The sequence below is a fragment of the Falco biarmicus genome, chromosome 7 (genome assembly GCF_023638135.1).
Source record: "Falco biarmicus isolate bFalBia1 chromosome 7, bFalBia1.pri, whole genome shotgun sequence".
Taxonomy (NCBI): domain Eukaryota; kingdom Metazoa; phylum Chordata; class Aves; order Falconiformes; family Falconidae; genus Falco; species Falco biarmicus.
The window spans coordinates 22210344-22224925 of NC_079294.1; the positions used below are offsets into that span (position 1 = coordinate 22210344).

At 39.0% G+C, this 14582-nt stretch overlaps 1 protein-coding gene across 8 annotated transcripts in view; it reads left to right on the forward strand.

Moving 5' to 3' along the window:
* PCNX1 (pecanex 1) overlaps positions 1–14137 on the forward strand; it is a 92185-nt gene extending 78048 nt beyond the window's left edge. For all 8 annotated transcript variants that reach the window (XM_056344971.1, XM_056344973.1, XM_056344975.1 and 5 more), the window contains 5 exons: positions 311–585; positions 2330–2571; positions 3648–4084; positions 5493–5633; positions 9146–14137. In XM_056344971.1, coding sequence (XP_056200946.1) covers positions 311–585; positions 2330–2571; positions 3648–4084; positions 5493–5633; positions 9146–9286 — 1236 coding nt within the window. In that variant the 3' untranslated portion in view covers positions 9287–14137. The remainder of the gene's footprint in view (positions 1–310; positions 586–2329; positions 2572–3647; positions 4085–5492; positions 5634–9145) is intronic.
* Positions 14138–14582: the final 445 nt, after the last annotated feature.

Here is a 14582-nt window from a genome sequence, read left to right on the forward strand (position 1 = left end):
TTCAACTCAAATCACTATATTTTTGTCACTGATCTGTTATTGCTAGGGCTGCTGCTTCTCATATAGTGGAAGTATTTAATCAGACCATCGGTTCCTTACTTAAAATACTTTACTCCTCATTCCATTCTTAGATTTGCTTTATTCTCACGGTTGCAGCCTGTGTCCATAAGTTCAGCCTTTAGAAGAAGTGACTAAGAATGCTTGCAGTTCTGCAGTGCAATTATTACATACACTTGTGAAGGCCCAGGTATAGCAAAGCAGTCATCACACACTCACTGTTTGACGCAGCCTTTCTACTTGGCCTTTGCAGGTGAATAAGGAGTGTGTGCGTGGCCTGTGGGCAGGACAACAGCAAGAGCTTGTCTTCCTGCGTAATCGTAATCCAGAAAGAGGAAGTATCCAAAATGCAAAGCAAGCTCTGAGGAACATGATCAACTCCTCTTGTGACCAGCCAATTGGATACCCAATCTACGTCTCACCTTTGACTACTTCCTACTCAGATAGTCATGAACAGCTGAAGGAGATTCTTGGGGGAGCTATCAGCTTAGGAAACATCAGAAACTTCATAGTGTCTACATGGCACAGGTGAGCTGAGGAAATGAGTTCTCGTTAGTGTGCGTTCATGCTCTGATTCCATTAACTAGTCTCATACATACCCAACACAGCATAATTTATAGTATTCAGTCACATGAAAGTCACGGCTCATATATTGTTATTTCAGGTGCATCTGTAGCATATGGCAACTGCTTTGGTACAGGATTAATCTTCAAGGCATATAAGTAATATGCTAAAACCTATGTAAATGAGAGCTCAGAAAAAACAGAACAAAGTCTAGGTGCAAGAACTATGACTTTAGTTCTTACTTTGTGTCTGATAATACAAAAGTTGCCTTGTCTTTCATTATTTTTTTTCAGTACCATCACTTTTTGCAGTCTATAATACCATCTTCACAGAATCAGGATTATTTGGTTGCAATTCTGTCTGGCAAATATTTAGCATGCAAGTGTCGATATTAATGTTGTTAAGGTATGCTCATACAGAGCATAACGCAGGCTTTAGCTGTTCAGAATTTCGTGAGTGTTTATAAATACCCTGTATGTCAGAGCTAGAACAAGTAACTGGAGTAATAATAATACAATCCTCCCTCTTCCACGTGACCCCTTGGTCACCCAGTACAAACTCTGGCTGTGCTGTATTTTATAGGCCACGAGAACTTTTGCTGCACATCTGGCCCCTTATGACTGTGGCCCCAAAAGCGGTAGTGGCAGCTGTATGTGGTATTTCAAAAAGTGCATCCCAGTTCTTGCCAGTTACAGGAGCTGGTGCTGTAGTTGAAACAGTCCTGTAGCTGTTCTGATGGTTACGTTTACACTTGGACATCTACAGCACATCAAAGCAGAAAGTGCTGCTTCACCCCAGAATGTCACGCTTACTGTAGTCTGTGGTGTTGGTCTTCTGTTGTCATGTGCTTGTCCAGCACATGGAGAGGAAGTGAAAGTGGAAAGAAGGGCGAAGGTGTGACACAGAACGGTATTTGGATCCAAGCTGTATATGTTTCCGGATTCTGGATTTCGAGGGCAAATGAAATTAGAAAGGAATACTCAGTGTATTTGAGTGTGACAGAAGGAAAAAATAATAAAAAATCGGAGTTGAAGGGAGGAGTAGCGTTCTGGGTTTTGTATCTATCTGAAGCTTATTAATGCAAAGAATGTGGTGAAAAGCCTGTATGTAGTTACATACACTGGAAAATATTGGCAAACCTACTGTCTGAATATTCAAAATTCACACAAGAATATGTGATTCAAATAATTGCAATAGGTGCTTCAAACAACTGTGAATACATTACTGAAGGTAACAAGAAAATACATTAAAAAAACCAAAACTGAACAAACAAAAAAACCCCAACAAACATCCTTTTGCTGGTCATCTGTATAGATAAAGATTCTGCAGCATAAGAATACACTTGACTGGGGTGTTAAGGAGTATAAATTTTACTAAATTGTTGCAAAATAACCAGGATGTTCTACCAGCATTTTATACTTAGAATTTTATCATTTTAATTGTACTTAGAGGTGGCATAATTTTTCAAAAACTGTTTTATATGAGCATTTGACTTACCATAAATGTTACTTGAATAGGTGTCATGAAGAAAAGCGCAATCTCTTAGAAAACAGCATTTGTGTTTGCAGAGCATATTCTGAGAAAATAAAGTCAAGTTTTATCTGATTTTAGGGAATGCTGTGGACTGGGCTGAGTAAAGCCTTTTGCTGTCATCATAAGGCATTTCTTAGAATCCTGACTTCATGTGTCAATTGCATTTTGTTATCAGACTAAGGAAAGGCTGCGGAGCTGGCTGCAATAGTGGTGGAAATATTGAAGATTCAGATGTTGGAGGTGGAGCTTCTTGCACAAGTAACAATGCAACTATCAATGAGTCGCAGAGCAGCGTGTCGCAAGGAGGAGGGAATGCAACTACAGGGCAGGGACCTGGAGCAGTACAGCATCCTCCTGTTGCAGCTCATCCGACAGCTCTTCCTGCAGCTCATCCACCAACTCATCCCTCCACTCTGGGTAAAGTTAAAATACAACAAAGCAACAATTTTGTACAAGTATAATCCTATAGCCACTTTGGATCAGGCCTAAGTTAAAAGGAAAAGCAAACAAAAGTGACTTGATTATGTAGTGTTAACTACTGTATTTGTCTTAAACTACAGTGCTGTTTTATGCAATGCAAGGTTCGCAGGGATTTGAGCAATAAGGTTATAGTTGTGCTGGCAAAATAGGTTAAATAACTTTTTATAATGCATCTCTCAAGACTGGATCTTCTTGTTTCTGTCATATTGTCTGCAAATGATAAACTTGTCATTTTTTGTGAATGTCTTGATATTTCAGATTTATACAGTGGAATAGCTTCTCTATTTCCGTAGTACTTTGGCTGAATCCTATCCAAGAGTCCGTAGCGATCTGTACTTAGGAGGTGATAAACAGTAAAGCTGAGAAAAAGCTTTCCAAACACTGCCTTTACTCACAAAGAATATAAAATTGTATGTAGTTGAATGAACTTTTTTTACACAACATAATTAGGTTTATCAGCTGTGGAGAGGTACCTGCAAGTACTTAGTACAGGAAAAGCAATGACACAAGTGCTCATAAACTCTTAAAGTGGAAAACAGGAATTAGTTTTTCTATTAAGTTTTTCTGAACTTGTTTAAAAACAGCTTTTGTTCTAAGAAACTTTCTGATTCAATCTTTGAACATGCAGTCAAGTATATTAAGAAAGAATATTTAGCATTTTGGAACATGGACATCTCTACCTGCTTTAATGCCTGTATGGGAAACTGAAGCATTAATATTAAGAGACAAGTTGTTAATGTGGGAAGAGCAAGGCTACAGCATTTTTCAAGCTACTTGTCTTGCATGGATTGTGGATTGAACAAAATATGAAATTCCTAGATAAGATGAATGGAATGTCTTTGAATGCTCTGCTATATGAAATGCAACAGATCTTATGCAATACAGCTGTTTCAGATGTTGTTGACTAGACTTATCAGTTTTGTATCCAAGAGATAAAACAGTTGCGTGTCGGCAATTTAATGTGTGTGGGAGGCTTTATCGAACTCTCCTGATTGTGTATCTTTTACTTTTAGGCACAAGTCACAGCTCTCACTCTGTGCAGTCAAGCCTTGTCAGACATTCCCCTGCCCGTGCCTCAGTAGCTAGCCATTCATCTTATTGCTACGGCAGTCGTCATTCATCTCTTCGCACATCCACAACAGGCTTTGTGCCTTGTCGGCGCTCTTCCACCAGTCAGATATCCCTTCGTAACCTCCCATCATCCATCCAATCCCGCCTATCTATGGTGAACCAAATGGAACCTACTGGCCAGACTGGGGTCAGCGTGCAGCATGGACTGCCCTCTTCTAGCAGCTCCAGCCAAAGCATCCCAGCCTGTAAACAGCATGCCCTTGTGGGCTTTCTAGGGACAGAAGGAGGGAGTAATGCGACTGAAACTCAGTCAGGTGGTAATGCAAGCCCTGCAAATCAAATGCAAGCCAAAAAGGATGACGTTATTTACAGAATCCAGGTGAATAGTCCAGAAGAACGAGTTCAACTTATGCTTCCACATGCTTTTGTTAGCGTTGCCTTGTATGTTGTTGAAACCACTGTGTCTCAGTATACAACCATTGTGCAGTTACACTTGGGGAATTAATATGAGGAGAAGGTTTCTGGACAACCAGCTTTTCTGCGTGCTTAATGTCCCTGTTCACATTAGTTATGTTTTGCTGTAGTGCAGCTTAGAGAATGTCAGCTAAACTCGTTTCCACTTCATACTTAATTTTGCCTTTGTTCATTGCAACACGTGAAGCTAAACAGCTTAATTTGCAGGCCAGAAAACAGCTAGCTTTTTTCTTTTAAACCACGTAGACTTTCCACAAAAGTAAGTTTAAAAATTACTCACTTTCATTTTTATATGTATTTATCCATTTTCATATGAATGTATTCTTTGGTTATTGCCACAAGTCTGGGTTTACTGAGCAGCAAACAGTACAGCATTGATTAACTTAATCATGGCAGCCTTACTCATTTTGTCAAAATCCAGAAATTTGTGTTCTTGCTCTTCTAGCTTTTATTAGCCCCACTACATGTGTTTGGCAGTATATTAGTGGGAAACTTCAAGAAATCTATGTAATAGGATAGATCATAACAAACATGATTTCATTTCTGGTATATGTCATTTTAGAGTAATCCTTAGTAAACTGCATCATAGTGGGCAAGAGTTAACAAATCCATTTTGCAGTTCTGTGCTTAATAGCTTTTGTCTGCAGGCAAGGGCCCTCTTATGAAACTGTTTAGTTCCTCTGTGTGAGGAGGATACAGGCGAAGTTGGCCTGTGCCCTTGGATAGTGGACATTACGTGGCTCTCTCTGTCCTTAAATAGGAAGAAGTTTTCAGGAGTTTTCTCCTGCTGCCCCTGTGGAAACGCCAGTTTACTTAAAAACACAAGTGGGTCTCAACTAACTACGTTAGTTATCTACTGATAAATAGTTCTTCAGTCCAATAGTAAATTCTCCAAGACCACGTTTCTTCAGATGTTTTGTAAGAAATGATGAGCTGGTTTTAACAGCTCATTATCACTTAACTCTTCCCTGCTACTGGACCATGGTGCTGCCTGTGCTTATGTTGTCAGCTCCTCAGACCCTGCCATGAGCCAGTGTGACTGAAAGAAGGGGTGGGAAAGGGAACCAGAGCTGCTGCTTGAAACAGCTGTGAACTGGTATATTGCCAGCTGTGCCTGAGACCACAGCCCAATTTCCAAATTCTGTGTTGCTCAGGCTTTTTGCTGGCTTGGCGCTTGAGTTTCCAATATTGAAGTTGGTCAGAAATCTGTTTCTATGGGTTAAGTTCTCTGGAAGTATGCAAAAGGTTACAGTTTATCTGTTTCTTTTAAACTTTGGCTGAACTAACAGTCAAAACTCAATTCCTACTTATAGTTAATGGATCCCAGTCAAGTACTGGAAGGGATCAACGTGTCAAAAAGGAAAGAGCTGCAGTGGCCAGATGAGGTGATACGGCTAAAAGCTGGAAGAAACAGCTGGAAAGACTGGAGTCCTCAGGAAGGCATGGAAGGCCATGTAAGTTTTGCTTGTTGTTGACAAGCTAATTTTAAGAAAGACAGTGTCTTGATTCTGTGGCAGTCTGCCTGGATGTCAAGGCCAAAGATGTAGTAGTAAGTTGGATCAGCAACTGTCCTCAAATTCACTGTTGCTGGCAGACTAGGTCTGGAATCCTAATTTGAAGCAGAGGGCTATTTCTGAAGCAGTAATCAAAAAAAGATGCAGGAAGATGATACAAATGTTGTCAACCACCTCTCCTTCCTTGCCTTCTTCCAGCTCTTGTCATGAGGTCTCAGGCATTACACTCATTCATCCAGCCTTCATTTTCCTTTCCTTAAACTGTCAATCCTTGAGCACAAGCGAAAGGTCAGTCTACCAATGAGTCCTTAATAGACTGGTTAACAGTACTTTTTTAAATTATTCTGATGAAAACAGAGCCAAGTAAGATTGTCTTTAGACGTCTTTGTTATGTAACAGGCATGTGATGAGTGTTTCCTTTAAGAAGGAAATCTTCTCTAACTAAAACTTGTGGAAGCCTATGACTTAAAACTCCATCTCCCTTTTCCCCAGGGGCTTTATATCTGCATCTTATAAAAATTAACTACATTAGAAAACTTATTTTCCAATCTAGGCTCTCTAAAAGGAGGAAAAAATCCAGCTGTGTCTTTGAGGCCTTTTGGTTTTTACCAAGCCATACATTTTTTAATTTTTATTTTTTATTGTGTTTTTTAAACCTTTGTCTCTGTGAAAATGCTCCAGTGAGTATTCTTTCGGTGATAAATAGTAAAAGGAAGAGTCACTGGCATTGTCTCTGCACTGCTTCATCAAATACAGCTGTATTTTCACTTGGAATATGTCAGTTCTGACAGTTCATAAGAATTTGCTTTGATTAACTGCTTACTTCAATTGGAGGTGTTATTTATAAATCTGACTCAGGGGCTGGATTTTGCTGTCTGAAAGTCCATACTACTGTGGATGTATGTGCAAACTTCAGGTAAGAAATGGGAATATGCTGATAAGACAGCATATGCCAAATCTGCCTTGATGTTATATGCATGTGAAGGAAGGGCCCTGGAAATAAATTTCTTGCACAAATAATCATATAACAGTTGATGGCCCACAATATTATTCTTAAGATAACGGGGTTACCTTGTAGGTAACACCTAGGAGTAGAATGCTGTTGTAAACATTCATGGTTATGTTGTGTTTAGATGTTACACATCTGGAATTTCATTGTTAATATTGCAATTCAAACATGTTGTAAAGATGGTGAAAGTAAAGGGTTATATTAAAACATGTCCTGTTGCCTGGTATCAATGGACAGGTGTTTTTCAGGAGTTTGAGAGTGTGTTTTGCAAGTTGCAGCATGCTGACATGCAGTGATTGATGTTGCAGAAAGATTAAAACAAGAGGATTTGAAGGTCAGAGTAAGCTGCTGTTCTGAATGCTTCTCATCTATTTTTGGTACACTGGCAGGTTTTCTTAGAAGAACATCTCTTAACCCAAGAAGAAAGGGGGAAAGCACCAGATCATCTGGTGTGATTAGGAGGAAAGGATTTAAATTGACACAGTTTCCACTGCCTGCTTCAGCTGCCTTTGGTTTAAATATACTAGTATCAGTAAAGCTGTTAGTCTTCCCTTCCTGATCCTGCAGCTGCTGTCCTTTCTGCAGACAAGCAGAAATGATACTTACCCGCTGAGATGCGGCTCATCAAGCAGTTTACCAGCCAAAGCCTTATGTCAGTGCTCTCGGTATGAGGTTCAGCACTCAGTTGTTTAAAACTTTTCTACTACATAGAAAAAAGCATGTTTCCTAACTTTGACTTTTATTTTGCTAAATATACAGTACAGTATATATAGTACACAAAGGCATTATAGGGTTTCTCCACGGAGATGAAATTTAGTAATCCTCTTTGTATGGTAGCCATTTTTTCCCAGACTTTAAGATTAAGGTATATTCTCTATTATCTTTCTGTGATACCTGACACTGGCATGCGGAAGAACCTTTTTCCCCCTCAAGAGATTCTTACCACCTCTTGACTATCTAGTGATGTAATTTTGCATGTTACTAGTCATGGGCATCAAAAAAATGCCAATCATGATAGAAGAGATGGTAGAACTTGAGTGTGAGGGGGGTGGTTGCAGAGAGTTATGCTCTATGTACAGCTTTTGCTTATACACAGTTTTTAAGGGGCCACAACATTGATGCCTTTGGAGTCAGCCTTTAGCTATCTCTAAGGCACTGGTTTGAAGTTGGACAGCCAAGATGTAGTACTTGGACTTTACTGGGAAATGTTTCATGTGTCTGGGGCCTGACTCCAGCCTGACAGCATCAAAAGTTTACTTGGACAGACTAATGACATGAACAGACTGCTTAAATACCGTGCTGTTGTATCAAATAGGGGAACTGAAGGTTTCATGCTTCCCTGGCTGAAATGCTCTCCCCGTGGATGCCGTGCAGATCTCATGCAGTGGGCAAAGCTGAATCTTCTTTACCCAGTGTTAGACAAATTGGCAGCTGTCAGCTGGGTATAGTAAGAATTAAGGGGGGTCTCTTGGATGTGTTTTTGGAACATGTAGATTACTTGTGGTTTTCTGTCCTTCTCTTCCTACCTGTATCTTTAGAACTCTTGAACACTGTACTGTCCTGGACTTTGTAAAATTAATTTTGTTTGCTTTTTACCTTGCCTTGAATTTCGGTTTCTTTTCCCACAACTGGCAAATTTGAGGTAATTCTATTTCTGTGGAGCTAGCAATACTTAAAAACCATGTTACTAGAGCATCCTTGTGTTCCTTTGGGGCACCCAGGAGTGAAGGGTGTATTTTTATGGAGGCAGCTGCGCAGACGTATGCAAACTCATATAAGGGCCTAGGGAAAAGGTCTGATGGTCAATATCAGGTGGGATCCTTGGAAGCAGCAGACCGAAGTACATGAATTCTGTAGATCTAAACTAATATGGGACAGTAGTTTGGCAGTTTCTAGAAACCCTTCCTCTTTGTAATATTTTATCTTTTAAAATTATCTTTGAATAATTTGATTTAAAAGATCAACCTTGAATTTACAGCAAGCAGCGAACAATGATAGGACAAGGGTTTTGACTTGGAGACAGCTTACACCTAACTTCTGATAAACTACGTTTCTTTGCTATTATGTGTTACACAGAATGGGTATTTTAGCCTTTTACAGCTAGAGCATGAAAATATCCCAAATCTGTACATGCACACTTTTTTCAATTGTTAACTCACTTTGCATGAACTGTTTGGTTCTGATTTGGGTCAAGTTACTTGTTCCTGCTGAAATCAAATCAAAGGCTGGCTGTTCTCAGGTAAGCTGCAGATCTCCAGCAAGACTGAGTAGTTGATCTGTGTGTATGCTGTCACAGAAAACCAAGCAGCTCAGTCAGTATGGCACTTATGTTACTGCTCCTTTTGCCCTGTAAGGGTCTTGAATTATCAGCCACAACTTTGATATGGCAGCTTTCCCTATGGAACTTACATTTTATTATAAATGTTTTTTTTTTTCCCCTCAGGTGATTCACCGCTGGGTGCCTTGCAGCAGAGATCCAAGTAGTCGGTCCCATATAGATAAAACCATCCTGCTGGTTCAAATTGAAGATAAATATGTTGCTGTTGTTGAAACTGGAGTCCTTGAACTTGGGGCTGAAGTGTAAATCTCTGAGACTGAAACTTCCCCTTCTCCAATGGTTCAGAAGAGAGAAGGGTCCAGAAGAAGCAGCTCCCAGGACATGAAACTTCAGTCCAGTTGCAGGAGAGGACTTGAAACACAGATTTGTCCAAGTCCCTTTACCCAAATAAGCAAGTGTAAGAAATTTTTTTAAGTTGTTAGCTGCTGAAGAAACATTTGCATGAAGGATAGATTTGTTGAGACATATCTTTTTGTTTATAAATTTTGTTTATGCATTGCATAATGCTTTAAATCACAAACTTTTCAGTTCTAAGATCAGAGCACCTCATATTTTTCTAATTGTTTTGCCAAAAAATACCATGTCTTGTCACAGAGTGTGTGGAATTCATCCACCTTATTTTAAAGAAATTGACTACAAACCTTCAGTTTGGTGAAACAGTGTAAGGGTTTTCGATGTGGCAAGAAGAGACTGAACAGATGTATAGATTCTTATTCCTTAATGAGCTAAACATTAATGAGAACTGCACTAATTTTTTTACAGCAATGCACTAAAACAACCCTGAGATTGCTGAGAACATTTATTTATATATATAAATATAAGTATATAAAATACCATTATTTAAATTGCCTTTGGGATTAATCCCCTCCCTCTCCATATACATGTTGATGGTAAGGGCTGTGCCATGGGTTTGGTTCTATGTTCTGTATTTCGTACAAGTGCATTTGCTGCATCCTCTTTACAATAAACGGTAAAATAACAAATACATAGAAAAGCACCTGAGTATCCCTGTGCTACATCAGCCTATTGTGGTGGCAGTGGTACCCCAAATCTGTACAACACATCTAGCTTTAAAGTGGACCCTGATCTACTACTACCTTTCATCTGTCCTCCCTTCGCTAGCGGTAGCTACTTTGCTTCTTTACACCCAGAGCTGGCTACTATGTTGTTTCTTTGGCTCATCTCTGGCAGAGACAGTTGTTTGAGTTTTGTAGGGGGAGATGCAGGTCCATGATTACTTTGTAGATGCTTGCAAGTTGGTTTTTTTTTTATTCCATCAATTTATAAACTAAAAACAGCAACAACAAAACCCCCAAAGACAAAACAAAAAAAAACTCAAAAACTTGACTTCAGCTTTTAAAGAGCTTTTGTAGAAGGCACAGCCCTAAACTTGTATCACCTTTACCACCTTGCCTTTTCTTTCCCTTTAGTCTTCATTCTTTTCTATGACTTGAATTTTATTTTCTGTGATTATATATTCTATGTAAGTGTAATTTGAGTATTTATAACTGTGAAGTTGAATTATTCATGTGTTACATATCCTAGGTTTTATTGTATTTTTTTTTAAAGTGTGTATTCAGGGAAACAAGTAACTCAGAACTATCATGGGAGTGTGAGAGGGAAACTGGTTTGTTCTTGACTTGCAGTTCCTATGACTCACTTCTCTTAATCCGTAAGAAAAAAAATGTACCTGTTGTGATTGTTTCCTGTTTCTGACCTGTAATTATATAGGACTCTGTGGGGAAACTGCACACAGTCCTAGCTTTTGGGAGCAGCCATCTTCTTCCCAGTCACCTCTGCTTCTTTGTGTAACGTAACCAGAAGAGACTTCTGATATACCACAGAGGTTATTGTAATTTTTTTCTCTGACATCAGAGAAACCTTGTCCATTATGTACCTAGCGTAAGAGTGAAATTATATGGAATGAGGAAAAAAAACAAAGGAAGAAACAGCTACCTAAGAAATACGGTATTCCGACTCAAATCACTATGGCATCTAGCCGTGAAAGGGTAAGTCTGTGCCTGGTAGCTGGTCAATTCTAGATACCGTTCCTGGTGAACTATACCAGGACCTTGCTTACATCGTGTACTATGCAAACTTGTACTGGAAGTACTGTGCATCTTACAGTTGCATATTGCTATTTGGTTTATGTATATGCAGTCCCATTTAATCTTGGTATAAATGCACAGTTCTGGATCTGCCACTGTTGAAATAAACTATGTGGCACAGCAAAATTATCATGTGCGCACATAATAGCGTAGCTCAATTCATCTCCTGCATATCTGAAAATGTGGTACAGTAGACGAACCTTCCTCAGCAGTCTGGTAATGTTGCTGTCGGGAACAAAGAAAATGTGTAAGTTTTGAATTGAAGATGTTTTAGTTAAGGTTTTATTTTTTGTCCTTCCCTTCAGGTAATTACAGGGTTTCCTTTATCCCTAGGAATATTGCTTCATTTTAGGAAGAGGAATTTGAAAATAGGCCCCCATTTGATATTAATTACACAAGTTTGTTTTTTTCTTGAGGTAAACAACTGAAAAACAAAATACATAGGTTTTGAATTATGTTTGTGGGTGTTTTTTTAAACCTGACTGAAGCAACTTTTCAGTATGTAACACTGGCTCTGAATAATCTTTCACTCTCTTCAGGGCAAGATAATGACTATGTCCGTTGCTGGTAGTAGACATGATAGGATTTAATAGCTTGTTAACATAAAAATTCTAGAGAATATGTTACTGCCTGGAATTGGATCAACAAACAGCAGATGGGGAAGAAAGGCTTATTTTAAGGGGAAAAGAGGACTGATGGATCTTTCTATTTGTTTTTAATCTTAAGGCTTTTTGTAGGTTGCCTTCAGGAGATGGATTTCAGTATGGCCAGTTAGCAGGTTAATGATACCTTCTTTCAGATATTCAGCAAACACCTGTTGTGAAGCCATTCATGTAGTGCCCATATATATTCCAGATCTGCTCCACAGAAGCCACCTAGCTCAAATTTCACTCTTCCACAAGGCTTTGGAAAATTGGTTTAAAGTTTTCCTGTGTTCTGAACTCTTAAGATTCATATATGATTGTATGTTAGTTTGTGCAAAGTTTGTGTCGTGGTTTCCACTGTGCAAGTGATAAAACTGTGTTTGTGTTTTCCTACCTCCACACAGGGTGGATCTGTCCACGGAAACATCTGTTCTAAATGGAGATAATTTCATCTTTTCTTTTCTTTGGCCTTTTTCTTGGTGCATAATATTTTTTTTTTCTCCTGCTGCGAGTATGGAAAAGATGGGTATTTTCAAATTAATCCTGTCAGTCCAGATTGAGTTCAGCATAGAGCAGATTTTTTTAAATCTTTCTAAGCTTTCATGAAAACCCATTATAGATGAGTGCTTTAACTCTGTCCACTTGCATTGTGTGATACTCTTTTGTCATAAGAACATTCCAGTTAAGTCCTGTTGTTTTAGCTTCCAGATAGACCCTGATCTATTTTGTTTCTCTCAGATTTCTTTAAAGGTGGTATTTACGCATACATACGTAAGGACTTACTGCTCCCTGAAATAAATACTCTTACTACAGAAAAATGGTTGAAAACTCCACTAATCAGTTTATGTTCATTGCTGAAAATGGCTGCTACTTTATTTTTTAAAACCTCTTCCCATTTCACCTCCCTGTAAAATCTTTTAAAATGTTCTGATTAAAACAAAGCAAGTCCGAAAATCTATGTGACACCACTGATGACACCTAGACTTCTGTGCCACTTGCACTGTGTGGTACCTGTGATGAGTGCTGGGGATCTCTCATGATTCAGTTTTTGTGAAATGATTTCAGAGTTGGCGGAGCAAGTGGGGAGGTAACGATGATTTTCAGAGGTAAGTCCATGCAGGTTGGTGGAATGGTCCTACAGCCACTTTACCTGGGATGTTGGCATGTTTCTGAGTGGTGATCTCTGTTTTCTGGTCAGCTGTGTAGTTCATCACCAGGCACTCCTTACCCCCATGTTCACAGTTCCTTTAGGAGCTGAAGAAGTCTTCAAGAAGCCTAGATGACTGGTGAGGTGAAAGATGAAGACTTGTGGCACAGGTCCATGCCCTTGGCTGTTTGGCAAGTGGCCGTTAAGCTTTGTCTGGACTTGGGTGAGGGAGGAGAAGAGATTCCTTACAATTGGATTCAGCTTTAGATTGTTTCTCTGATAACGCACAGACCACCACACCACCCGGGAGTGCAGATAGAATGACACTGCTTTAAGGACCTTTCCCAGTTACAGAACTCTCCGTTTGCAAAATGAAGGAGGGTAGATTGCATTTTTTACCATTGACAGTACTACTCAAATATTACTCAATTTACATTGGATTTGGTGTTATACCACCACAGGTTTCATGTACTTAATTTTATTAAGGAATTTTATACCTATTATATAGGCATCTATTCTTGTCTGGCTTGCTATTTGATAATCTAATGCAGTACATCCAGTGGCGCTGGAGTCTTTCAGAAATTATACTGGTAATTATTGGTGCCTTAGTAAAAATGTGGGTACATAACACCTTGGTGGAAAGTAAAGCATGTGGCTTGTTTCACCCCAGCATGATGTGCATATTTCCAAAAAGGTGGTTAAGATGGCTGCTCCAAAAGATTTTTGGTAATATACATACATCACTCGGTCACAAACATCTGAATATAAGCAATGACTTCTGGTATGTACAGTTTGAATAGATAATCCCAGTACACCTAGTCCACAATTCTGAAAGATGGCGATCAAGTAGCTGGATATGTTAACTCATCACACAGACACCCCAAGAGCTGGACAATAAGCTGCTGGTTAGGAAATGGAGGGAGAACAGAGCATAAACAAGAGGATGGCTTTGGTTTTTAATGGACAATGGAAATATATATTGCCTCTACCAGCAAATGGATACCTTGCCAGGGATAGGGATATATGTACCTGCGTGTCTGTGAGTGTGTATGTGTCTGCGTGTGTTATTGGAAACAGCCTGTAAATATTGTAGCTGTTTAAATTGGAAAAGGCAGAGGGTTTTTTGCAACATGTTGCAGCAAAAGGACAGTATTGACAGTGGACAAACACTGAGAAATAAAACTTTTTTCACTTGTCATTTATTGCACTATTGTATTCTTTCAAGATGTCATTCTCACAGATTCCCTGTAATGACTTATTTTTTTACTCAAATCGCCCTTTAATGAAGGATTCTTTTATTTTAAAATCATTTCTTATGTAGCTGTAGTAGTAGAAAGATGAGCCTTGGTTATTCCTATTTTACTGCCAGCATTATACCTGTTATCACACTCTTACATAAATAAGAGTGCCATGTGTCCTCTTCTACCGTTAAATTGTTTTTCTCTTGTCTGTGAAAGCATTTTCGGTATGTATGATAATTTCCCTTCTTTCTGAATCTCTTTCAAAACACAGACCACTACTTTACTGTTTTTATGCTCAGTAATTTTCCATTCTTCATACTTCCCAGGGAAATATTTTACCTAGTGTGGTTTAATTGGTGATTAAAAGTTAGAAATCTTAACTTTCTGCTGTCTGTGATCTGG